Source organism: Merops nubicus, unplaced genomic scaffold, assembly GCF_000691845.1.
Source record: "Merops nubicus isolate BGI_N331 unplaced genomic scaffold, ASM69184v1 scaffold11217, whole genome shotgun sequence".
Taxonomy (NCBI): Eukaryota; Metazoa; Chordata; class Aves; order Coraciiformes; family Meropidae; genus Merops; species Merops nubicus.
Window position 1 is genome coordinate 1 of NW_008619676.1, and position 27,759 is coordinate 27,759.

Genomic DNA, 27,759 nt, shown 5'->3' on the forward strand with positions numbered 1-27,759 from the left:
ACATGTTGGAGGCACATTGTGAGCAGGTACGGAACAATATTTTCCCAATGTAATTCAGGGTTTGTGTTCCACTCCTATGTCTTATGGAGTGCTGCCAATACACTTTAGACCTTATCTGCAATGCCCCTGGTCTCAGAGCCCTGCATAGCTTTGCTGATGTCCTAGTCTCTTGATGCTTCTTCCTATGTTAGCTTCCAGGCTGAAACTCTGTAGACCATCATGACCTGCTTGCTGCCTTGCATCTCCCACTCCACCTTTCCGCCACCACACTGCAGTCTTGAAATGCTACAGTGTGTTTTTAATAACGTGGTACAAGCTTTACCTATCCCTTGGCCCTTCTCCTGAGCTTCACCCTCTCCTGTGTCCAGTCCTCATTCCTCACTGCTTTTCTCACCTTTAATCTCTCTCATTTGGCTCCCCTATTTCTCTTCATAAGCTAGGAGCCAAGAAAGGTTTAGTGGGGAATAGAAATATTTAACAGCAAAGGTAATTAACTACTGTGACCCTCATCAAGTGTTGTTATTTTCTCTTTTGGCATCTTCGGAGAAGATTGGATGTTTTCCCAAATGAGGTGATCCACTAGCAACTTTCAAGTGGACTCCTTGCAAGAGTCTGGAATGAAACTTGATGTCCATGTTGTACCAAGAGTAAAACAATGTTTCCTTTAGGCTGTATAAATCTGAGTTGCTAACATAGGCTGTTTAAATCTATGTTCGAAATCTATGTGTGTTGTCAGAGCTGGATTTCTCCCTGCTGTCTTTGATGTGGGACATTTCAAAAAGGAATCTTCTGCCAGTGTGAAAGTCCATCTGGAAGTCATAGAAAAGCATAAAAAAATCCAGCAGTTGTGGTTGCTCACACCTGGAGTGTCAGAACATGTCGAGATGAGTGGAGGGAAACCACAGTGTCTTTGAGGGTGTAAGAGAGGTTATTCACAGCCTCCTAGAGCCATTGTCCTATGGGGAGAAACTGAAGCAGCTGCACTGGCAGTAGGGGGAACAGGCACATGCCAAGGAGACATGTGGGGGACAAGGTGGGGGCACTGAGTAAAACTGGCTTGACAGTGTCTGCTGCTCAATGGTGTGCAAAGAGCTGGCAGATCCAGGTGCTCACTGCTTTCAGAAAGAGGTGACTGGAGGAATGAATTTCCATGTGCACCAGTAAAGTAATTCCTCTAGCTTTAATTTATCTACATCTTATCTGACACCTTGGGGTAACTACTTGGCCTCTGCTGCTCATCCACGTCCTCGTTTTTCTAATTTCTGTCATGTCTTCCTAATTAATATTGCCCAAACCTCTCCTTTTCTCTCACTTTTCTGTTGAAACATTTTCCTAGAACATGTCTGTCTCTGTATTTCACTAGTTTAACGTCTTCAAATGCTTTCTTAAAATGTGTCTTGTGGGACAACAGTGAGTGCTCCTGAAATTAGAACTGTATTGTAGCATCACCCTACAACAGAGGTAGAGTTAGTCATGTGTGGACAGCATGAAGAATGGCTCTTCTCACTTTGACTACTTGACTTTGCAGCTTTAACACTGGAATTTTCCTTTTGCCTTGCACACAAACTGGTCACATTTAAATTACCTGCATAACTGAGAGGGGAACCACAGCCACTGAGACCAGCACATATATTTACTTCATGTCCTCTGGCACGTAACATACCTATGCACAGGGGTACTTACACACGTGCAGCAGGAAGGTGAGAGACCCAGTCCAGGCTCGCCTTGCACAGAGGCAAGCTCCAGGGTCCTGCAGAAGCTGACGTTCAGGTTGTGCCACACTGTGCCCCTGTGCAAGACTTCCTAGATCAGCCTGCTGTGAGAATGAGAGTCACTGTCTCCAGGGAGTGTCCGACTAAGTATAATTTTCCCCTGGGTGAGACACTGGTTCCCGCTGTGGCCCTGCCAATTCACTGGGAACAGACAGCATGGCCCAGTGGAATAAACACACTGGGTGTAAAAGAAGTGCATGGCAGGAGGCTACAAGTTTCAACTGGGCATTGAGTGAAGGACTTGGGAGAGAGGAGAGAGAAGGGCAGACCGGTGAATAGCTGTGAAGGTGAAATCAGTAAGTCTGAATATGAGAGGGTAAACAAGGCAGTGCTGGAGGAGAAACCCAAGGAGATGCTGATATGATCGATGTGATGGAGGCTTAGGCCGTGGAGAGAGGGTGTTGGTGAGTGGGAAGGAGAGATGTGGGCTGCACTTGGCCATGTTACAGCTGTATCAGGATAGGGGGAAAATAAAAGCCAGAGTTTTGAAAAATTGTAAGAGAAAAGGAAGGATTTGGGTCTAGCCTGGATGTGTGCAGCAGAAGAAAAGTTGAAGGTGAAGAAGCATTCCAATTTAAATGACTTTTTTCAGTGAGAAGTCAGGGTTGTTTCTCAGGCAATCTTACACACTACAGCAAGCAGTCCTGCTATGGAAAACAGAAGACATATTTTGAGCACTTTCACATTTTATACATGAGATTGGTGAAGCTTGCATCCCTTGCTGCTCCTTGTCAGGCAGGAGGCAGTAGCCTCTGAATGGGGAGAGTCAAAGGCTTCAAGACCACAGCATTTTTTCTTCAGCATGTGTAGGTGCTAGTGGTTCTCTGCTGGGTTTCATGGACTCCAGAAACCAGGAGAAAGGGTTGTGGCTGATCTTGCTTTCTTCCTAACACACCCATGGCAGCCCCTACACTATCCTGTTAGTAGTGGCCAAAGGAGTTAACTTTGTGCTGGAAAGGCAGGGGAGAATTCAGAACCAAACAGGAAGAAGTAAAAGTCCTGTTTTGAGATGCTGCTCTGCTGACTTTTTCCATCTGGGCCAGCTGCTTACAGGTAGTTCAACAGTGAAGCCAAGAGCAGCAAATGAAGTACTTTCTGTTTGCACGGAAAAAAAAAACATAGTGACATTTTTTCTCCATAGAATTTTTTAAGTTTGTCTAAAGCAGGACTTCTTGACAATTTCTCGACAACCTGAGGCTAGACTCTGTTACAGCAATTTACTTGGGATCTGCATAGCAGATACATTTTAAAAGGTCATATAATGGTGGAATATCTTTCTGGGGCCAGACAGAATTGTCCCCCCAGGCTACCAGTTGGAAAGCTCTAGTTGGGTTAAAAAAAAAGCAAAACAGAATGCAAATGCTATGCTTTTACATGCTGAGTTTTGGGAAATGCTTAAGGAGAAAAGGAAAGAGTTTCCTTACTTTCAAAGTCAAAAAAATCCCTTCTTTTCCTTTAGGAAAAAGTAATTATTTTTTTTTAATTGTCATTTTGAACAAAAAATTGTAACTAGTGCTAGCTTCAGTGAACTTAGCAAAACAAATCAAAGTCCTGATTTTCTGTAGTACCCTTTACATTTTTAAGTTACTCTAAAGTTGAAGGTCAGCAGGGTGGGAGGTTTTGAAGAGCAGCGTGACATACTTGTGATAATTAGCTACCTGTACTTCTGCTATTTCTATCCTTCTGGAGGTGGTGCACATGGCAACATAGTCAACATGTTTGTCTGAGACCAACAGTCCCAGCAGGCACTTAGCTCTGTGGGTAAAGTAAGTTAAAGCCAGAGAAAACTGAGGCTTGAACCCTGGAGCCTAACACTGACTCAAAAGCTAATATGAGGTGAACTAAGATACTCTAACAATCTCTAATTCCCGCTTTTGCTTCCCCAAGTGCTTCAGTGGACAAATCCAATGGGCACTTTCCTCCTTTCAGGTTGGAATATCTCACCATTAGTTTTGATGGTTATTTCGTCCAACAAGCTGATATTTAACTTCTCCCAGTAAGATCTGATGTTAAAAAAAAAAATAAATTCTGCTAAAGTCTCTTAATTCTTTCTCAACAATTAACCATGATCTCACAGTACCTTAGAAGCAGCAATAAAGCAAGATCCACAACCCTGCCCCACTAGTTAGATATATGGTGTTACCCTTGTGAAGCCTTGTAGCCTGAAAGCCTTTGAGCTGAGAACAGATAGGTGAATAGCTGTCTGGAAGAATCTCTCCCTTACTGGACCTGGCTCTCACCTCATTTCTCCATTTACTTTTGTTCTTCCCACTAGTCAATATGTGAAGAAGAAGGCTCAGTAGCCCCCCAGATATTCATGACAGGAATGACAGTTTCATTACCAAAGGTCCATTTCTAACCCCTGGATGTCCTTGAGGCGTTAGTTTTCTGTGTTACCTAGAGCTGTCCTGATCTGCTCATCTCATAAGTGTTTCTATGGTTAAAGCCCTATAAAGCAGGTGGGCTCTGGAGAGAAAGAGGTTAATTCATAATTTCTAGTTTGAATCTCCCAGCTGCCTTTTCACACCAAACTCTTTGTCCTTCATTCCTGTAGAGCCTGATACTGTAGCAACTCAATGACTATTGGTGAAGGAGAGACTTGTCACCTCAGATCATGGGACAGAGCTCCCTCACTCAAAGTGGAAAAGTCTTTTCAGATCCTTTGTGGTTGGGCAGGAGGAGTTGTACATAGATAAGGGGCATGGAAGTCTTGGAAGCACAGTGTGACACGCTCCATAGCAAGGCAGAAGGTAGGAGTTTTGGGAGGTGGGCTGTCTGGGAGGGGAAAGGGGAAGGCAGCGTAGAAGGAAAGCATAGTGTGGAGACTGAGAGTGTCTTTAAAATCAAGTGAAACTCCAATAAGTCTTCACACTGGAAGTTTGCACTGGAAGTTTGCCTGAGAGACAGAGGCCACATCAGCTGCAAGTAACAGGAAAATAAAAGTTTGTCACATCTCAAGGAAGGTTTGCAAAGAGTGCAGGATGGTGAAAAAACCGAAATCACACATCCCAGTGGTGGGCACCTGGATGGGAGAGATCTGCAGTCAACAAGGTGGCATGGGAACAAGTGTGGTAGGGTCCCCATGCTGCCACACTGCCAAAAAGGATCCTTCACAGTAACATCTTTTAAAACAGTGGGATCCCACTGAGACATCATGCACACATCACTACATAGCTGTTGGCTGTCTGAGCCCTCCCTCTGTGGGTGTAGCTCCAGGTGTCCCTAGCTGGTGGCTCCCAGGCAGCTGAGGCTGTGCTCTTTCCATGGTCCAGCCTGTGGGGTTAAGCTAGCAGTGAGGCCAGACCTATCTGAGCTCGGTGCATCTTTCCAACCCAGACTTGCAGCATGGCCTGTGAGCTGAGGCACAAGGTTAGCTCAGTCTGTATCTGCTGTGGTGCTGGCTCAGGTCCAGTGGGCTCAGGGTGTCCCTGTCTGCAGTCCACTGAGCAGCCATCCCCCTGGAAGGATAGGCTTTCAGCTGATGCTCATCCCTTTGCTCCTTGCAGTCTAGCTAGTCCCCAGTCAGCTGCTAAAAGGCTGCTCCCACAGCTCTGTCTTTCTTTCAATCCCATGACCTGTTTTTCTTTAGATACAGAAATCCCCCTTCTACCACATGCTCCCACTGCTGACCCCATCAGCATTTTACTTATCCCTCCATCCCTCCCCATTTTGTTGCAGGTGTTTTGGTCTTTTCTGTATCATCCCCACTTCCCCTTTTGAGGGGGGGGATATTTTCCACCCCACCACCAGCAGCCACAGCACCTCACTGCTGGTGAGATGCCAAACCTTCACATCTAAGCAGCACACACGACTCTGAGCATGAGACGATTAGGAGAGAGAGAGAGGGAAAGGGGAAAGTATTGACAGGAGTAAGTTGAGAGAAATCATAAAGCTTAAGCAGAAAGAAAGCAGTTTGAAAGGTAAGGTATTCAGAGAAAGCCCTTTCCTAGATGAATCTAATTGTTTTGTTATCTTTACCCACCAAAGCATTTACTTTGGTTTGTCGCCCGATCCACAAACACTTTCGAGGAGATGACATTACCGAAAGGCAGGAACATCTGCATCAGCTCAGCATCCCCAAACTCCTGGGGCAGATGGTAGATAAACAGGTTACAGCCCTCTGGTCCTATCGAGAGAAAAAAAAAAAAAAAAAAAGACCCATGAATGGAGAGAAATAGGATATGGGAAAACACACGTTGGAGATTTACTCTGGCATCCCCTCTCTCTGACTGGTGAAGGGTCACCTCGAGGAAGCAGTCTGTAGACTCTCAGAGGAACACACAAAAGAGAAGACTGGGAACTCAGAAAGTCACCTAGAGGCTATGCTAACTTCATTAACCTTCCCAGGACAGACATCAGGATAAAATCCAGGGACAGGGGAGTGCAGCAGCACATGTGGCCATGGAAAGACAGAACAGGGGAATAAGAATCAAAAGAATGAAACTATGTGGTTCATAGTTTTTCTTTGCTCCTTATAATCTCATGTAAACTGTAGAGTTTTGGGTGACCTGCAGTAACTCTTGCCTCTTCTTAGTGTCTCCATGCAAAAATTTCACAATCCTTCTTGTATCTGTGTGAGGATGGTGATAAAAAATTGAAAGATATATACAACTCCCCCAGCTTATATTGATTTGTAGAAATTTACATTCAACCCCCCAAGCTGTTTCATCCTGAAGACTCCTCCAGATCTGAGCAGTTTGGCCATGTCCCCCATTCTGGAGGGTTCTGCATGAGAGATTACAGATGGATTTAAATCCAAATTATTAGACAAGAGAAATTGCTTTTTTTTTTTTGTCTTGGTGCTGTAACATATAGTCTTACACACTTCAGAGGGTGTTTGGAAAAATACCAATAGAGCAGTCTTTCGTTAGAATATGCAGTTTTGCCAAAGTAGAGACCCTCAGAAAATATGTTGTTGAAATTGTTTCTTAGGGCAGAAGAGGGAGTGGTCAAATAACCTAGAATGAAACTTTTCAATGTGACTTTTATTTTTAAGCATGATGTACTTGAGAAAAAGTCAAAAGGGACCAGGTGTGTCCAAGTGGTTTTGTTGGAAAAAGAAACCCAAAACCAAACCATTTAAATCCCTTGCAGTGTCCACTAGAGAAAACAGTATAGTTTGAGGAGAGAGAGTTTGTTTTTTAGATGGTCTTGCTTCCAAAGGTACTTTCAGCAACTGCCCAGCTCTGCATTGACCTTAACAAGTTACTGCAGCTCAGCTCTGGGGATACAGTGTGTGCTCCTTGCCTCGAGGGTAAGAGGACAGACAGAAGGAGGGTATCCTCCTTCCTCCCAGCCCATGTGCCTACATCCTTGTGACCTGACCCAGCCCACTTTCCCCCATTTATGTCTGGGGCACAGCGTGGGGAAGGAAAGGGTTTTTTAATACTCTTGTTTTCTTCATCAGGGCCTAATTATGGTGTCGTAACACAGCAAATTACAACTTTGCCTTTCCTGTTAGGGAGAGGAGTATGCCTAGATGCTCCCACCTTTTATTAGCCATTACTCATCCCCCCGGCTGGCAGGAGAAGTACGGCGAAGTCAGGATTCTGACAGATGCCCATTTAAAGCTCATTAAAATTCCTGGGCCTCAGCGTGATTGAAGTCACAGGCTCTCCACATTTCCTTTTGGATTAATGGAAAATGAAGCCCTAATGAATATTTGCTAAGCACAATTTTCCCCACTAATTTGCTAAAAGGACTGTCATGAAAGAACAGCTGATCCTTTGCATCTTGTGCGTTTCCTGGAGGTCATGAGGATGGTAGCAGAGTTTCTTCCAAATGGGGGGGATAGTGCTACGGTGGGATAATTAACTAATTAGGCACCCGGTCATCTGCTTAGCTAAATTACTTTTGAACCTCAGTGGCCCACAATCAGGCTCCCCTATTTCATGCCAAGCTTTTCCATCTTCCCCCCACCTCCCGTCTGCCTCTTCCTTAGTCTCCTCACTGAGCAACCATCCCTTCTCCAGTCCTTGCTGCAGTTCGTTTCCACACAGTGTGGAGTTATTGGCACGATCAGCTAGACGTGAAACAGTCTGAAAGTGTTAAACAAACACTGACCCCCGTAGGTGTCTGTTAGAATTGAGAAAAATCTGCCCAGAAGACCACAGTCCAGAATAGCAGGGAAGAATTTATTCCTCCATCTGAACATGCCCCAGAGCACTTCTGCTGTGGGATTTGGGATCCACATTATAATAGCATGGGTAAAATCTTGGCTTTGCTGCAATTAGTGGCAAAATTCCCACTGACATCACCAGAGCCAGCAGTTTGCTCTGTAAAACTGGCAAATTCTTTAAAAAATACCAGCTGCATTTCCTGGGGTCTTGGATGTGCTGTGCACTAGTAGGGATTCTGCCTGCATGTGCTGAGAAACACCTACCAGGGCATGAGGCAGACCAGGAGGTACAAAACTTTACCTATACCAGGTTTGGAGGCTGGGCTCAAGGAGAGAACAACCAGGCCTTAGTTCACCTTGAAATCAGCTTTGCCTCCTTCAGAGACCAAGAGGAAGACACCAGGGAGGATGTGAGAAATCAAAGACCATCCTCAAAGCCCAGTTCAGCTCTGAAATGTGGCTGGGAAACCTACTCTGTGGCTTCCCATACCAATTCAGACATTCAAGGCCAAACTCACTCTGTTACAAACTACAGAGGGTTTTTGCTAATTTCCAGTCCTGAAAACTCTACCTGCTATTAAAAAACAACCTTGGGTTGTTTCATTTGTTTTACTTCTTCACATATGAAAGTTCTGCTACTAGAATTTAAGCAATTTCTTGTTAAATCCATCCATCCATAAGTTACCTATCACAGTTAGGCTCCTGGTAATGAATTCAATCTATCTTCCTCAGCCCTTCCACCATATTTTTATTTTTTTTTCCTGGGTAAAGTTAATCTTGGCACTCCATGGAAGTCTATATATTCATGTGTATGGCCAATTCTTTGTAGATTCACATATATTTTTAAGAAATCAATAGCATGAGTTGTTCAGCTCAGAAAGCCGTGAAGTAAAGGATTTGGTCGGGATTACTGGAGTGAGAGGAAGATCACAGCTGGCATGGCAAAACCTCAGTGAAGACTCCAACTACCTTGCTGAAGAGAAAGCTCTTGTTTTGGACTGAGTTAGCAGATTGTCGGAGATCAGTGTACCTGATTGCTCAGTGCTGAAGACAGTACTCAAATTATTTTCCACACACTTTACTTCAGTTTTCAAAAGGGCTGTAAATCAGCTCAAAATATAGCCCCCATGACACATTATGAGAAGAGAATCAAGGTTCCTTTCTACTCTGACATCTACCATGGCTCTTGGTTTTACGACTTTATGTTACAGATATTTCTGTTCATTAACACAAAAGAAGCACAGATAACCTTGATTCGGACAAAATGGAAAGAAAAGTTTTAAGGAATGCACAGTTTATGAATGATCTGTGGATTACAGGCAAACCATAATGGATAATGAGAAAAAACCCATGACTGAGAGTGCAGAAGCACATGATAGAGAACTCTGTGGTGGGTTCATGCTGATTTGGCTTGATTGGACCTGAGCTGCTAAGCCGTTGCTCTGCCCTTGTTTTTCACCCTCTAGCTCATTGTTGTTTCTTTAGCATGGGAACAGCCATAGGACTGTCCCAATCTATCCCTGGATGTCCACTGTCAGCATGAGTAAACTCCATACACCTGTGCTGACATCACCCATCACTGCATCCCCAACACTGCGAATCACTGTCATAAGGAAAGGCTACGACTAGACTCTTCTCCCAACAGTAACTAAGAATGAGCTGCCCCATAAGGTTGCATGAAGTTAGCCCGAAGCCCTTTGGTCAGCTGCACACCTCATCTCTGCAGCAGATACTCAGAGCCTGGAATTCCATTCCCTCTTCTGCTTGCTATTTGGTGTCCAGTATGTCTGAGCACAACACCAATGAGAGTCACAAGCCTGCACCACTTTATTTTAATACCTAAGTGTACTTCTGAGTGTCAGAAGCTGCATCAAGATGAGTAATACTATACACATTTAAAATTTTCCCTAAAATTTTAAAATTTTGCCTGGTTGACATGGCCTGAATCAAGACTTCATCTGTAGCTTTGATTGTTTTGGATCTGTTCCACCCTATGCACCCCGTCAGCTGCCGGCAGCCTGAGCACTCGTGTGGAAGTAATGACTAATCTCTACAGGAACGTTGCAGCAGCCAAGCGGCTTGTTATCCAACAGGGATTCAGGAGCAGAGAGTTAGCATTGTTATTAACAATGTGATCATCAATGTTATTGTTGTGGTAGGGCTGGTTCATTAACGAATCAATGTTTGTGCACATCCTTGCAAACATAAAGTACTCTTCTCAGCACTGAACATTATCATTATTATTAGAGTTCCCTCTTGCTGTGTTTTCCTGTTAGAGGTTAGGGATGCTTAAAGGTCTTGACCCTCTGCTAAAAGGGAGTGGTGTGCCTTAAAGACCCTCCCTCTAGCCAGCAGCAGAGAAAGCCACAGCATCCAAACACAGCAGTAAAGTAGAGGACACTGGGAGTGGCAACCTGAGTTGAACTGGTCGTGCATCTCATGTATGCGGCTCCCAGAACATCCTCAATACCAGATGCTTACAGGAAGGAACAAGGAGTTATGAGATAACTTGTTCACTGGGTGACACTCATCCTCAACCCATAGAGACCCACCAAGCCTTGAAAACAAAGGAGTCACTGGGCAGTGGGTCTGCAAAGTGTGCACAACAGCTACCCTTTGCTTCTGATGGTTCCTGGCAGAATGCTTTGCTAAGCAATGATCTGCTCGCCATTTTGTCCTGTGCTTAATCTAGCCCCAGTAAGTAATAAAAAGCAAAGTCCTTCAGCATGGGGGAAACATCTCTGTAATGATACGTTAGGTCTGTGCATCTGTTCTCACAGCAGGGACATGTACTAGAGCTAATCAGGAGCTGGAAGTTGTGTTCCCCAGGAAATTCTGACATCAGAAAAAAATTAATTCCAAATTAGATTGAAATGCCGACATTTCTAATTTTCTTACAAAATGAGATTTCTCCCCCAAAGTAGTTCTAGGCTATCAGAATGTTTTAGTTTGATAGTGTAATCTTGATTCATTTCATTCTGACTGTTACACCATATTAAAATATTAAATGTCATTATATATATATAATAACACATATAATATAGAATATATCTGAATTAGTGATCTAATAGGGGATAAAAGTTGAAATGTAATTATTTAAAATGAGGGTCTCTACATTAAGCTGAAGCACCTGATTTAAATGCCTCACTTAGGCAAGCAGTGCCTGCGTCTTGTCAGAAGGGAGCAGTGGACTAACTCCCTGGAAGACAACTGGGACTACCTGAGTGGATTGCCTCTGAGGATCCCATTGCTCACCACTATCCATAAAGGGAACACTACATGGCAGGGTTGTTTCCAAAAGCATTTACATGCCATAGTGGGAGATTCACCTCTCCTTAGTTTTCATGCCTCAAGCAAAGCTGTTCAGACCTGTAAAACAGATAACGCAGGCTCCTCTCACAGCCAATCATTTTCATAAAAGAAATAAGTACTTTTACTACATAATTCATCTCATCCTGATACACAGATTGTGCTCTGAAAAGGTTGATTTCTGCTTCCAGATTATCAAAGGAGGCTGAAAGAACTAGATCATCTCCTCTAAATAGCAGGTTCTCACTTGGTAAATAGTAGGTGTCTGAAATGAAGTTACCGGCTTCTAATGAGGGGCCACCAGTGCTCTGTTTCCTATTAAATTCGGTCTTCCAATTTAATTCCTTTTTTGTCCACATTCTTGTGGCTTGTCTTGAACGCAGACACCACTGGATGTTACACCCTATATTACTAGCAGGTCTTTCCATGGTCCATGCACCCCAGCATGCTCCCCTCCCTGTGGACTGAGCAAATCTCAGCAGCAATCCCCCATGAAGATGTCCTGCAAACTTCTGTTAGTGCCAGTGATGTTATGCTACATATGGAAATGGCAGAAAGACTCAGTGGACCAGGGATACAAAGCATTTGAGCATTTAATGGATACTCTTCAGACCTATGAGGAGGGGAATCAATGTGGTGTGGATGGCCTGCAGGGGCCAGAAAGAGGGATAGTTCATTTACTCACCTTCTCTCTGTTGCTGTGGAATCATGGGAGGTGGCTGTGGGAACGCTTGGCTAATCTGGCCATAAGCAGCAGGATAAGCAGCTATAGGGGAGAGAAAGGGAGAGAAGAAAGGGGGACAGTTTTCAGTGCTGGGTAACAAGGGGCTTTCACTCCAAACCACCAAGCTCGAGCCAACCCTTCCCTCTGCATTTTGGCTCTATGGAGGGCCATCTTGTGCAACCTGAGATGTGGCAGCAGCACAAAAGTCATGCTTCAGAAGATGCCACTTGGTCCTGATCACCCACCCTCCCTTCAGCTTCATCAGCAGTAACACTAGGGACAGCCACACAGTGTAAACAGGGGACTTTGCTGAGATCCCTCCCAGCAGAGGTGCGTAACCGTCCCATACAGACCACGTGCACAAGTTTCCCTGTGTCTGATTAATCCACAGGCTCACACGTGCATTTCCTCCCTTACTCTAACCTTCATGTGTTCACAAACTATATAGGCACGTTTGCACATACCCTCTCAGATATACATTTTCTTTCATGTCCATAGAGAATTCCTTTCTCTCACACAAACACAGTGGAAACAGTGTGCAGCAATTAAACAATTTTCCCCACCTCAACTCCCCCACCAAGCAGACAAGGGGAGACATTCAGTACCACAGATGGTAGATGATGTGCCTTGCTGCTAAAAATACAGAGTACGGGTCGCCTGTGAGCCCAGAGAGAGGGGGATAGGGGCCATGTGTGTGCAGAGGGGTTAATTAACAGCTCAAAGGGTTGAGCTGCTTCCCATCTATCAAGCCTCACAAGCAATAAATGACAATAACTAAAACACCGGCAAATGAAGCCCTACATGGAGAATTAAATTAAGTTTCCAGATACAGTGCTGACATGAGGTAATAGCCATCCCTCAGCGGGAGCCCATGATTGCTCCAGTTACCACAGGAAATAATGACTTTGGGGTGGCAGCTTCCTCGCAATGTTGGCCATGGACACCTCGTGAGGGGAGGCTGAACACGGTGAGGTCATGGTCTGCACCAGGTCACTTTGGTTGGTGTCAGTCCATCAACTGCAAAGGAGCTGCTCAGTGTACAGGGTGATGTGACCCATTGGGAGCTGCGGAAGAGGCTGCTGGAAAGCCCGGAGTAAGTCTGTATAACTCCTAAGCAAGCCTCTGACTAACATGCTGGGGTATGACCAGTGTAAACGTACCCTAAAATATGGGTGTATGCAGACATACCATACCCGGCCAGGCACAGCAGCAGTGGCTCTGCAGGGTCTGGTTATCCTCTCACCTCCCTGCAGCACCCAGGAGACCGGCTGTAGGAAGTGGCCTCCAAATCAGTAACCTCTTTTTTTCACTTTTGCACTATGCTAAGCAAACTGGACCTGATCCTGCCAAGCTGCACCAAGTGACAGGCCGGTGGGAGCCTTTTCCTCAGGAAAGGGAGGAGGTTGCCTCCTCAATGAGAGAAGACCCTGGGCTTTATTTTTGTTCTCACAAAACATGCAGGTTTTATCTGAGAGTCTGTGACCTGCAGGTTGCCTGTGTAATCAGCAAACGCCTCCCTTCCCCGAAACACCTTGGGTGTGTTCAGAGACTAAAGGCTCTACAGAAAGGAAAGGTTTATTGGGAGAAAGTGTTAATACTAACGACCTGCGTACTGCTGCACTCCAGCGTAGGCTTGCTGCAAGGGGTCTGCTGCAGTGGGGCTTTGTGCTGTGGAGACACAAAAAAGAGAAGGAATTAAGTGAGACTTTGGAGCAGAAGGCAAACAAACCTCTCCCCTCCTTTCCCAAGCTTAAATTATGGAGCGCACCTCTGATCATGCAAATTTTTGGCATCGCAGTAATAACCCCAAAAAGCCCTCATCTTAAGCCAGGACTGACACTGTGCTAGGTGCTGTGCAAACTCAGATCTCAGTGGCAGCTACAGTCGTATGAAACTTTCAATCAGAGCAGAAAACAACAGGGGCATGGCAGGAGGAAGGAGAAGAGAACAAAGCAGTGTCTCTTGCCATCCCGACATCCCTGGAAGGACTGTGTTGCTGCCAGGCAGCCCCCTGTGAGAGAGGACATGCTGCTTGGAGGGGAGAGGGACACCACTTGTCTGCTCCAGGGATGATGCTGTGTATCTCTGTGTAAGGCGTGCAGTCCCTTGCTGGCTTCAAAGCACATTTTCTCTCTTTACAAGTGTGCTTTCCTCCCTCCTAAAACTGTTTATTTTTGTGAAACTTTGAAGTCTAGCTCAAATACAACCAAAGCTAGTTAAGACTTTTTTTTTTTTTTTCCCTTCCCTTTGGTTGATAGGGACAGAAAAAGAGACAGAGAGAGAAACGTGTTGGATAAGCTCTTTCTTTATCTGCAGCAATAAAATATTTAAAGCAAAGCTTGGCTGAACCTCCAGTCCAAATGTCACCTTGGCCCTAATATTTCACTTCTTGTTATGAGTTTAATTTGTATTTATTGGTGCTGCACAGTTCTACATTTACACATTCCCTCTGGCTTCTTACTTGCAGGATGATCCCTTGGTGAGCTGCCACTTTCCCCCTTCAATCCCACCTTCTTTCCTACAAGCACAGAGATGTGGCTAAAGACAAGGGCTTGGAGGATGCAAAGGCATGGATCTCTTGGAAGGAAATCTGGTGTCTTTGACCTATCCAAGGAAAGACACAGCATGCCAAAATGTGGGGGAGGTTGGAGAACATGAGTGTTAGGGACCCAGGGAATATGGACAGTGTTTTCTCAAAGATGCAAATACCAGCTTGAACCTTAACTGCAAAGATGGATGGAAGCTTGCAAATCTTTTTGCCCCAAAATACAAGGAGGAATGGTGAGGAGATCAAACTTTGAAGGGTCAAACTCAACTAACTCGCTAAGGCTTTGAGGTTCTTTTTCTTTGTGGGTATTACCTGATCACAAGAATTTTGAGGATGGGGTAGTTACAGGAAGAAATAAGTGGGATTGCAGAATTAGGTTGGAATTTGTTTATTTGATTTCCAACTCACCTTTGGCAAGTCCCTCAAATATCTGTGCATGTGTAAAGGGAAAGCAATGCCTTACGGTAAGGATCTTCACCCCTCAAAAAGGGACATGAGGAGAATACATTAAAACCTGTGGGAGATGTAAAGGTCTATGTTTAAAGAGTAGATGCCCCAGGAAACTGGAGGGATGCTTGGAAAATATAAAAATGGTTTCCAATTATTCCTGGCCTTCTTGATGAAAGAACCAACTAAAGTCTAGTCTTTTTAACCTCTGCTCAAAACTGTTTTCCCCTGAAAGCAGAATGTTGAACATACTACTCCTGAAGAAAACTGAATTAAAGGCTGATGCATCAGAACTTGCACCCCTTTTGGAGAATGGATCATAAAAACTTGACCAAGTCCTGTAAGGCAGAAGATATCTGCTGAGGAAGGTGGGGGGACATGCAGTAAAGAGCAAATCTTAGTAAGACAACTCTGGTCTTGCAGTTCTGCAGTAAAGGAGATGATCTACCTGTTCTGCCCCAAAGACAACAGCCCTTCCTTGCTTGCACACGTCTGTTTATAGAGCAAGAATAAGAAATTGTCTCCACTATTCAGGAGCTACACTCAAGGCATTTCCTTCCTCTCCAGATGAGGTTGGACTCGGGCATACTCATTCTCTCTCTGACATGCTGACAAGAAGCAATGACTGCCTCGTTGTTGATATGGGTTAAGTCACTGAGCAGCACCTATCTGACTGTGCTCTTTTTCTTCATTCCTTGCTTTGACTGGACTCACGTGGGAACTGCCCACTCTCCCAGCTATAGCTGAATCTATGTCCTGAATGTGACCACCTGGTGCACTGCAGATCTCCTTTCCTTACTCCTTCTGCAGATACCTTGCCTGCCTTTGGAGTCACACCCTGTCCATTGTAACTAAGCCATCCTGCTTAGGAAATATACACTGAAACTTATGGTTCACCTTTAAGATTAAAGATGAAAACTGGACAAATGCTCTATTTAAAAGGTTTGGGACAACAGGTCTTTAAATACAGCCTTTTTCTCTCCCACACAGAGATTTTATAGTTCATTATTTTCCCGATTCTTAATGACCTGTTAGCAAGGGCGAGATCTAACTGGCTATTTCTTTCTCAGGGTATTGCCTTGTGCCCCAGATCCTGCAAAAGAATTTCCTCCTGGCTTGCAGCACACAAAGCCATTGAGAAGACTCTTTCCTAGTTCCAGTCAGCTTTGCTCCAAACTGGGAATCCATTACTCATAGGTAAGGAAGGTGCAAAGTGGCTGGTCTAACAGACGGGACCCTAATACTGAGCCAGCCATTCCTGGATGTTCTTGGAAAGGAGTGAGCTGAAAGCATCCCTGGACCGTATGACTGGGTAGTGTGAGGAGGCATCAGCTCCTGTCTTGGTGCTCTCTGTGTTACTTGTAGGCTCATACCTTTTCCCAGATGTTAGGGAAAAGCAGTTGCGGTGAGTCACCTGCAGGAATTTAACTTGGCACCTCTTAAGAACAACAGTGATGACCTTTTCTCACTGAAGAACTCATCTTACTTAGGTCAGAGAGTGTATGTATTCAGCAAATGAAGATGTGGCTTCAGTGTAGTGGATGTGTCCATGCTGGCCAACATGGCCTGTGAAGATACAGGGACACAGACTCCAGAGCCATCTGGGTACGCTGACACAAAGCCAGGGTAGCTTGGGCAGCCATGAGCATATCTTCATGTTGCTTCTCTGCCAGATGAATTAAACCTAGCCAAGAGCATAACTGCCTGTGCTCCAAGCTGCAGCGTGGTGAAGCCAACAGTTGCTGTTGATCCAGAAATCTCAAGACATGACTTAGACATTTGAGGAAGTTGTGGCCGAGCTGTGTTCAGTAAAGTGGCAGCCCTGCTATGTACCAATGACCCATGAGAAGTTCTACAGGGGCAGATAGGTATGAGGGGCTTGTGATCTAGAGCCAATCTGTCCCAGGGGCTATATGTGACTGTAGGCTGGAGTACACCATGTACTAAAACTCAAAGTGATGTGGAGACAAAGTGATGTGGGGAATTATTTCTGTGTCGTAGCAAAAGAAGACTGTGATAAAAGTTTGCTTTATTCCTCCACAAGGTACACATAACTTAATAAGGTGTGCGCCCCTGTGGCCTTCACACAGATCATGCCCTGCTAAGGTAGGAAAGTTACCCTGTCTCAGCCATGGTTTCTCCCCATCCAGCTGGCCAGTCATCTCTCTTACTGCAAATATTAGCTGAACACGGACACGCAGTGCTGGGAACAGACATCAGGTCCCCTGCAAGCTGTCTGTGCCAGGATGCAAGCTCACCGTGGCCCAGAAGGCAAATAGCTGAGTAATGGCTGGTAAGAGCTGTAAGGATGTAAGAGACACTAGATGAGGAACATGGGTATCATAAAACACCTTAAAGGGGCTTTTGGACCAGAACTAACATGTGTCTAAGTTGTAACACTATCAAAAGACCTTGGACGTGCTGGTGACTGTCTCTGCAAGTGTGCCCATAGATAACGTTTGGAATAGTTTTCCTTGTGGTCAGACTCACGGAGATCTTACGTCCAACATACAGACACTGAAGAGATTAAATGTGATATAATGTATACACTGAGGATTAGCTGGTGAAGTGAAAGAAGCAGAGAGGATCTTGAGAGACCAAAGGACAACTGTCAATCATGTCAGCCTTGCTGAAGTCCATGTAGCCTTGCTGCTTTGCAGAAGCTAAGGATCTGGCCTTGCCAGGGCAAACTAAAGGTGTACTGTGAAAACAGATGCTAATAGTAACTTCATTTGGCAGCTCAGGGCAAGAGCCTTATCCCCAGACATTGTCTCTATATTAATCTGATCATTTCCATATCTCCACGGGAAAAATCCTGCTCAGGTACAATTGTCTCTTTGCAAGATGATCCTAGCCAAGATGCCACAAGGTGACCATGGCAGATAACCTTCCATAAACCTGGAGACATAAAACAAGCCAATGACCTACTATATGGCCATAAATATAAATTTAACGAAGGCAGCACTTATTCATTAGGCAGAAGTCAAGAAATTACTCCCAAGTCCTTCAAAGAAAGTAGATCCATTAATGTCATTTTCCAAATCCTCTGCCTGATGCCAAAAACTAAGGATGATTTCCCAAGTCAGCATGAAATACCAATGCTTTAAAATTAACACCAAGAAGCTTTCTCACTACTAATATGTCTCTAGATTGAAATCCAGCTTTTTAAAGGGTCATTCAGCTAGTGTTAGGCCTGACATTTAGCTTTCGACAGAGGAGTAAAGGGTGTCGGTGGCAGAGTGAAGCACAACGTTAGAAATAAATAAAATCAGTTTAAGTGATGTTCTAGAAAGAACCCCTCTTGAGATGCCAGTAGCCCAGCTGCAGTGTCTGGCCAAGATGAGCTCTTATATAGGTGCTCCAGGTGACAGTGGTCGTAGGGGACGGTGGGCTGGTGTCTGCTGTGGTGGTCAGGGGTGTAAATCAGGAGGAGCTTCACTGAAGCCAGTCAGGGCAGTAAAGAAAAAGAATGATGGTTATTGTCTGGCCCTCCATCCCCTTCAGTGGGGTATGGGACAGTGTCCCCATCCCAGCTCTGGGCAAGAGAAAGCAAAAGAAACCTGCTTTCTGAAATTGGAGAGGCCTTGTGTTTCCTAGTGATCCTGAGAGGAAAAAGCAAGGTCTGGCAAATTTTGGGTCCCTAAGACACCCTGGGATTTCACTTTGGTGGAAGAAGTCAGCAAACCTTACCTCTATTGAATTTCCCCTTCACTCCCTGCTTCTGATTGCTCATGCATTTCTGGACAGACATGCTTTGTTCCATGCATTACATTCCATTTTGGAGTGCTGTTCCTTGCACAGGTCTACAAAAATGTGTCAGCACCTAAATCCACAGCTTTCTACTCTGCCTCATTCCTCTCACTATCCCAGAAGTGTTTTAAATCTCTCCCACCAAGAGCTGCAGCTTTGCCACTATCACCTCTTGGAGGATAGATGGGGGAGGAGGGCAATCAAAGACATGCAGCAGTGTTCAGTCAGTGGGGGGAGATAAAATAATGATAGCAAAAAAAAAAAAAAAACTATGTGAAAATCTATGTTAAGATAAATAAATAAATAACTGAGTGGGAGGGCTCTATTCACCTTCTCCTTAAATCCAATTTAAATCACTCTCTACAGCCCTAATCTATATCCATAATTATATCATTTCGTACAACAAGCTTGCAAGAGGTCTTAAGAAATTTATGTAGATTAAAATTCATGGGTGCCATAGTACAGATTCCATATTATTAAGATTGATTAGGACAGCTGATGCTGTGATTAAAGAAGCCAGCATTTACTGTTGTAATTAATTAGGTATTCAGACACAACAATAACTGCAATAACAGAAAGAATGTGCTGATCTGGCAGAAAACAGAGACTGATCCTGTGTTTTATAGTCTTGCTTCCCCACTTAGGGACTGGACCCCACTCAGTCAAAGACATGTCCCACTGTCTCTTGCCCTACATACCAAAGGAGCCAAGAAATCCAGGGTATTTATGCCCTCTGCTCCACCCCATGAGCTGGAAAAGCCCTTTTGGTAGCATGCCCAGGTATTGCAAATGCTTGTTTGGGACAACATATGGGGTTATAATAAAACTTGTGTAGTTCATCCCTGGAAATCATGATAATCTTTATTATTTTCTCAATAGTCCTGCACCCAAGCCCCATACCTAATCAGGCCCTGGTTGAGATAGGTGCTGTGCAAAAGCATGATAAAAATTTTGCCTGGCACTGAGGAGTTTCCAGTGGATAAAGCAAGAAAGACACAAAAAACTCAGAAGTGCAGAGCTGTGGAGGTGGTTGGCCACAGTGACAAACTAATTCAACAACAGTCAGGACCAGAACTCCCTCCCTTTGCCTAAGGCCATAAACACCTAAGTCAGGGTCAGGTTTTAAAAGCTATTAAGGCACTCTAAACTCCATATTTTTGGTGAGCTTCCTTTAAGTCACCTTTAAAAATAAATCTCAAGGTCTTAACTCACTTAGTTGTCTCTGAAAACATCAACACAGAGCCTAATTTGTATTTACACCTTCTTCCAGATCAGAGGAGAAAACACTTTGGCTCTGGAAAGGCTCCCACAACTGCCTTAAACAATCTCATTCATTATGACTGCAGCCTGATTGTTGGAAGTACATGGCATCATTAAAGTAGCTTAGACTACAATTGAAGATGGCAACTTGTTATTATATTTTTAATGAGTGCATTCCTTCACTTATTTATTTTACCAGTAAAGCGTGGTTTATGGCACATGGCAGATTGTTACAAATGGGTCAAATAAACGCTTCCTAGTCATAATGATGTTTCAGGTGCTCACTGTTGCAGTTTTGGAACTGCTGATACAAAATATGAGCAGGAAAGCTCTCACCCAGAGATCGAGGGTGGACAAACACAGCACAGACAAAGATTTCCCACAGTAAGTAACTTAGCCTCAGGGCTGCTGAGCCAGGTACATTTCTAGGGCATGGTGTAAGTCTGGACTGAATGCTGTGGGGCTTGCTTTTCATCCTGAACCTTCTACAGGTGCAGGCAGGTCACTCTTTTTTCTGTTCTCCTGATTCACTTCCTCTCTAAACCTGTCTCACCTGGGATCTTTCAGGGCTGAAATGTCAGGGTGTGTACTGGGGTGGAGGAAATTAGTCCCCTCTGCCTGTACAAAAGAAGTCCTGATCCTGTCTGGTGCCAATGGATGGTGTATATCATGATCAGGACTTCTCCTGGCCTGGTGGGTCCAGAGCAGCAGCCTGCCCATCAGCAGTGCTGCTAGCTAATTGACAAGCTAATGCATAAGGCTGTCATATTAGCATGCCTGCAATTCCTTCTCTACAAAATTAGCTTGGGTAATGATAATAATTACAGAAGGAGTTTGAATCCTGTCTCTGCTAGCAATGGGTGAAATTGGTTACTGCCTGATAGTTCTTTGTTGAGCAAAGGAAAATGAATCAATGGTCTCAGTTCAGTTCCTAAAACATGAGTTTCTGCAGCACAGGAACTCACACGTGGGGGACGTCTTTACTGTTCCTCCCAGCGGTGGGTTGGGAAAGTGGACATAGAGGTTTGGCTGCCCATTTGCACTGACAGCTAGTCCTCACTGGAGAGGGCTGGACCTTAAAGGGACTATGAAGTGGAGCTTGCTGTCTTGCTAGCCCAGATGTACCTACAGTATAAACAAAGGGGAGCAGAGGGACCTCTGCAATGTCTTCAGAGCAATGAGATAGAGCTAGTCGTGGCAGTGGTGGGAGATCAGAAACAGAACCACTGTGTGCCTGAGGACAGTAGATGAGATGACACATTTTTAAAGTACTACAAGCATCTGAGGCAACTTTGCTTTTGTTTTCCCCAGCAGCTTAAGCCCAGACCTAACACACTGAAGAAGTCAGCATCCTGGAAAGCACTCCCCATCTGAGGCTATACAAAGCACACATGCCACTGGATCCATCCCTGGCTCTGGTTGAGTTGCGTATTCCCTGGCTCAGGAGGGATAAGTTTGAGAGCTGTTGGATGCTACGGGATGTATTTTTGTGTCTTCCTGGGTACATCACTGGGCAGAAGACTATGGTTTGGTCCCTCCTTCCAGTTCCCTTATTCCACTGATCCTTTGACAGCAAATCCCTCTCTTGTTTATTGTTCTTTGCTCTCCCCACTTCCTCATATTTCCTTCCCTTCCTCTTCCCAAGGAGGCTTTATTTTTGGACTGAGCATTTTGTCCAGCTCCTCACAATGCAATCCAGTAGGGCAGAATTTGCCGGCAGACAGCAGAGTGCTGACGATGTGAGACAAAGCAGAAACCAGTGCAGATGGTCTCCACTGTTATTGCACACCACACACTGTTACAAGAGAGGCACTGGGCTCTGGGTGGCTAAGAAGCTTTGGCAGAAGAGCACAACCCCTGTTACTATGGTTAATGTGGAAATGGCAAATGCTTTTGAGCTGCTGCAAAGTGACTCACAAGATCATGGCACAAGAGATTATGCTCTTTGTCCCCACAATATGTTGTGACACATTGCCGTGTTCAATAGCTCTGCAAGCTGAAAGACTAAAGGGCAGGCATTAATACACACAAAGGTCAGATCTCCAAAGGGGCTCAGACTAGTAGAAGGGGAAATATTTACTCCCTTGTTATTTTGTCCATGCCAAAAAATGCACTGTGAAGCATTATGTCCTGGCTGAGCTTAGAGAAGCTGAGAGCATGGCTTGCTAAGAATATGCCTGCAAGGAATGGTTTTCTAGTGCTCCTGCATGGATCCACAGTCTGGCCAGAGCCACAGAAGAAGCTGATTCCTGCAGGGACTATGGCTGTGATCAGAGAGCTGGCAAGGAAGGATGTTTTACCTGCTCTTGCCTTTGCCCCAAAGCCAAAAACATTTCAGTAGTCTGACTCAAATGATACTGTGTGTGTGCCTGCTCCAGACAATGGGAATCTTAAAAAAGGAACACAGGGGAAGATAAAAACAAACAAACAAACAAACAAAACCCTTAAACAAACAAACAAACAAACAAACCCAAACCTAAACAAACAAAGAAACCCACCAAAACCAAAACCAACCAACCAACCAAAAAAAACAACAAACCCACAAACCTGAAAAGAATGAAACTACAGAATAAATACAATTGCATGATATGGACCTCTTTTTGTTGTGCAAAGAATACAGTGGAGTTCTAGAGTCCTTCAGATGAAACATCAAAAATGTTATAGCTAGACACAAAGGTGGACTTGTAGACAAACTATACAATTAATGAGATTTATTTGGATCTGAACAATGTGGATGTCATACCTCTATAGATTTTGATTGTCTTGTTTGTTTTTTTTTTTTCAGGCAACAAAAAACATTCTGCTACAGGATGTAATGGTGTGAAGCCACATTTGAGTTTTTTTTGTGGAGTATGAAAGAGTATCTGAGAGTGAAATTCAGGCTTTAAACAATATATGGCAAGTCATAATCATAGCAAGCCTATGGTTATGTACATAATACTGCAGCATTCTAGCCACTTTTGGAATGAGAGCTATACCACAAAAGGAAGTTGTGTGGAAGATGCTGACTTTGGATGCGGACTGACATGTTCTCTCTCCTATAATGTTAGTAAAATTGAATGTTCAGCTTCAATATTTTATTTCTCCTTTTGCATTTAGAAACACAGACATGCAGAACCACAGGGCAATGCCAGTTACAAATGCTACAGAGCAAACTGCGAAAAATCCCATAATGAACAATGATGGAAAAAAATGCCCTGTGATGAAAATTTCTTTCTAACCCCGAGCAATTAGTGGCTGGCTTATATCATAAAGCATAAAGGTTTGTGTCCTTTCCACATTTTCATGCATTCTAATATAGCTGTGGCTGTTCTCATTACCCATATAAATGTCTAATCCTTTTTTTTTTTTAATGCTGCTAAGCTCCAGGACTCAATAAAGCCTGTGGCAAGGAGCAGAGCTTTGGAGAAAGTATAAATGTAGTTAGATGGAGTAAACACATGATGTGTCCTACACCGAAGCCGCTACGAAGGATCTTGTTTTCAGAGTTTCATTGCTAGTGAGGCCAAGAAGAAGTAGAATGAGAGGTGAGGGTTTGGCCTGCCACTGCCCCTTTACACCTCTGCTATAACTTAAGATGTCACTAAGTTACGGGGAAGCTGAGCACTGAAAAAAGACCAATATATTGCTGGAGACACACTGAGATAAATCCAAACTTTACACAAAGCAGATTTTTTTGGATGTCAGCTTTACTAGCGGAAAGGATCTGCCTGCAGAGAAGAGGAGCAAGGATGACTGTCACCTTTCACTGTGTTAGGCTGTTGGTGTTTGTGCAGGGACTTACTGTGAATTGCTGGCTGAGCAAGTCTCTCCAAAACTCAGAGAAAATCAGATTAGGGCCATTGACTTTTATATTAACATGAAATACCTAGCAGAGGCCTTTTTTAATTATGGGAGTAGCTGGAGATAGTAACAAAACCCCAAGTCATTAAGATTTATCTAGAAAGATCATATTTTCTCTGATATCTGCAGTAATGGATCATGAAAGATTAGCTAAGAGGAGCTAGATAAACCAGAAAAGAGATAAACATAGAAAAGGATGAGTAAACAGAGAGGAGACAGACAAACAGGAAGATACATAGATAGATGGATAGTTGAGCAGATAGCTATATTCATATAACCTTAAAGACAAGATGCTTTCTTGGTGCTGTGTCTGAGCTCATGGAGCATATTAAGGGCTCCCTGAAATCTCTTGGTGCCTCTGTAAGCCTCCAAGAGCTTCCCATCCCTCTAAGCTGATACAAACATGTATATACAGGCCTAACTTTTAACACAGTAAGCCCCTGGATTTCAATTCTGCTTCAGGTTGAACTCATGGCTAGATGTTTACAAAGTGTGCGTGTGTGTGGGATGATAATTATTTTACAATGCTCTTGGTATTTCTGGGGTTTCCTTTGCTGCATTCACAGGGCAGCTTTTTTCAGTGACGCTATCTGAACTATATGTAGGTAAGACTTTTGTATTTCTATGTTATGATATTTTTCCTTGCAGCTCATAAAGTCCCCTGTGATGTTAAATCTTCTGAATTTTCATGACTGGCTGAGATCGAAAGAATTTTTTTTCTCATTTTTTTTTTTTTTCTTGGTGGGGCTGGAGCATCTAAGTGTTTGATTTCCTAACAGACTAGATCAATCTATAAGTGCCCCAGAGTTAAATACTTCTTTGCTAGCTAGTGGCTAGGATCAATTAGTAACATTCACTTAAATTTATATTGTTGATTGTTATTATTAGTGTGTGCACAACAATGGAAAGGAACATCTTCCTAGAAGAAGTACAGCTTGGAGGAGAGGGCTATCTCAAACCCTGAGGATGATGAATAAATGTAGGTGCACATTCAGGACTTGTGAAGTCCTGACTTCTTGGTGATTACAGCCTCAGAGTGTCTAGATATATTCATAAGTACAGGTATAGAAGGAGGCATGTATCCTTTAACCTCTCTTATTCATCGCAGACTGTCAGGGCTTGCAAAATAACTCCTTCAGCTCATCTTTTGAGGGAGTCACAGTCTGAATCCCAACAGCTGTTCTCTGGTGCTGTCACAAAATGGTGCAGCTGAGTCCATTCTGTGTCTATATTAAAGGAGCTTCAGCCTCCAGGTCAGGTAAGGCAGTGGGATTTGGGTGCACTAAGCATTTTGGAGACCAACACCTGCTGCCTGCACACATGGTCTGAGGCATGGAGCAATTTGGGTCAGTAGCCAAGACCTTCTGAACCTGTCCTTCCAGAGCTACCCAGTGGCAAGGGAATCCCAGCAAGAGATACCAACAGTTGGTGCCACAAGCTGCAAACAGGCTTAACACACTTCCTTCAAGGGTAACCAGGAGCAAGACCCTTGGGAGGTACCACTGTGGCATCTGCTAGCAAGAACTGGTCAGGCCTCAGAACAAATTTTAGCTAAAGCAAAACATGCTGGGTGTCCAGCCTGTATTCACTGCACAAGTCATCCAGCAGATCAGCACTCAGTTCTTCAGCACAACAATTTTCCTTGATGTCTATAATTCTGATTTAAGTGTATAACTACTATAGCTGGATAAGACCTAACAACACCAGTGAGTCCGGGTGGTGTGGGCTGAAGTTCTGAAGTCTGTGGGTGTGAACAGTCTCCCTAAGACTGACGGAGCAGGTTGTGGGCACAGCATTGGTCTGACTTACCTGGATAAGGGTGGATGCCATTAGCAAACACGGCTTCTGCAGCGGGCTGCCCGTTAGCCTGCGGCGGGAGGCCGGTGAAGCCATTCACCCCAATTGGAGAAGGGATGCTAGGCACAGCTGGTGCAGTTATGCCAGGAGGCGTGCTTCCACCTGCAAGTGCAGAAGAGACAAAATCAGAGCTGCTGAGTACTGGAACCAATAACTACACAGAGAAAACTTGTGATGCAACAGCTATGACTACCTCACAAAAACATTCTGATAATCCAAGAAGTGAAAAATATCCCAAGCTGTAGTACAAAGAAAGATCCTGATTGCCTTTGTTCCTCTCTGGAAAGCTCTTAAGAGAGGCTTGCTAAACTTTCTTCAACAGAATGAAGCTTTTTCTTGGTGGTTGTGGTCTCCAGGCTAGATCCACAGCTAACATCAAGCATTAGGAAACTATAGAAATATCACTCTTCCTTCTTAACTTTCCCCCTGTAGTATTACCTGTTTAAATTGCTAAATAAGCAGACTTTTTTTTTTTTTTTCCAAGATATCATCTAACACCAGAAGCAAATTCTCAGTCCCACCTCTCTGCACCAGTTCCTCTCAGTTTCTCTTGGAGATGTCAGCTTTGTGGGCATACCAATTTCTGGAACTACTCTCTCTGTACTCTCTTATGAATACAAATTTAATGTACAAACTCATTATGAACTTTCTCAGCACCAGAAGTCCATAAAAGGTTTGGCAGCCTAAAGGCAGATGGTGACACTTTTTTTTAGTGTGTCACTGTTTGGCCCAAACTTAACTTTACAGAGTTTTAGCAGAAATCTCCCACTCAACAGGGGCAAAATTTGGTCTAGATTTGTTTCTTTCATGGAATATTTTTTCTCTTGCTAGCTATGAGTGGGAAGTTAAACTATCTGATCTTCAGCAATGTCTTTCTGTGTCAGGGTATACTACTGACTGAAAGCACTATTTTTTTAGTACTCTTCTTTAAAGAAATCGCAGAAATTTTCTTCACCATAGCAGCATTTTGTGATGGGTTAGTCCAATAACACAATTTAGTGACTGCTTAAATCAGTGTTGGTTCTCTAAGAAAGCCAACACTGATACATGAGATGTTTTAATATGTTCCGAGTTGAGTAGCCCAAGAGGCAGGCAGTATTTCAACTCTTTTCTTATACACAGAGCAGACAAGCTGCTGCTTCCCTTTTGCTTATTTAAATGGTCTTGGCCTTTAAAAAAGTCCTCTGTGGGGGTTCAGGGAGCCAGCAGTGGCAACTGAAGTCCAAAGGCAATGCTCTTAGCATATGCCATAAGCTTGCAAATCACAAAGGCTAGTTAAAATTTCAGTGGCTTTTCTGGATTTCTCCTTTATTTACATAGACAATGTAAGTAATTTTTTCCAAAGCTGCAGCAAGGGATTTGTGCTTGCTATTTAGTGCATGTCTAACGAAGTTCAGATATATTTCATTGCAATTCTTTAATTTTCTTCTAATAAAGAACCCCCCTGGAGAGGTCAGATCTGTAGTTGGAGTGAGACTGGCATAATGCCACCACAGACAACAAATGGCAGTGATGCATGCCAGTTGTGGATTTCATCCTTGGTTTGAGATCTCTTGCTGCAGCTACACCAGGTGCAGGTTTACAACATGGAAGGAGGGAGGGAGAAGAGCAGGAAGGAAACCTAAATCAAATTTCTTCTCTAACTCCCCTATGCAGTTATCAGAATGGCAAACCCACCACAGACCCACTTTTCACCCAGATTATACCAGTGATGGGAGAAATGCCAAACCTGAACCAAACTTTCAGGGATGTCAGTTTAATACCCTTGTAATTACGAACTGTTGGGTGAGATCAGCCTGACTCTTGATGGGGAACTGTCAAAATGCCAGCAAACAGCATAAAATTTTTATGGTCTAAATCACTCACTGGGACTGCCTACTGCATTCCATCGACTGCAGGCAAGTCAGATAATTACGTCAAACTAGATGTCTAACTTTTGTATGGTTAAAATCAGGTGAAACGGATCCTGTCTCCAGTCTGTTAGATTTGCCTGGATCCAAAACACTTTTAATTTCCTAGGTAGGTACCATGGGAACTTATGAGCCTGAATGAACTTGGGGCCATGCTCCAAAGAACCTACTCTCCTGGAGCTGGGATGCATAGAAAACTGGCTGGAAGAGAAGACCTGAAG

The 27,759-nt window shown here is 44.0% G+C and overlaps 1 protein-coding gene across 1 annotated transcript in view; it reads right to left on the minus strand.

Moving 5' to 3' along the window:
• Positions 1 to 5,754: 5,754 nt before the first annotated feature.
• LOC103776375 (CUGBP Elav-like family member 4) overlaps positions 5,755 to 27,759 on the minus strand; it is a gene marked incomplete at both ends in the record, with an annotated part of 51,925 nt that continues 29,920 nt past the window's right edge. The window contains 5 exons of the mRNA XM_008943884.1: positions 5,755 to 5,898; positions 11,885 to 11,965; positions 13,189 to 13,191; positions 13,526 to 13,591; positions 25,581 to 25,730. Of these exons, the coding sequence (XP_008942132.1) occupies positions 5,755 to 5,898; positions 11,885 to 11,965; positions 13,189 to 13,191; positions 13,526 to 13,591; positions 25,581 to 25,730 (444 nt within the window). The remainder of the gene's footprint in view (positions 5,899 to 11,884; positions 11,966 to 13,188; positions 13,192 to 13,525; positions 13,592 to 25,580; positions 25,731 to 27,759) is intronic.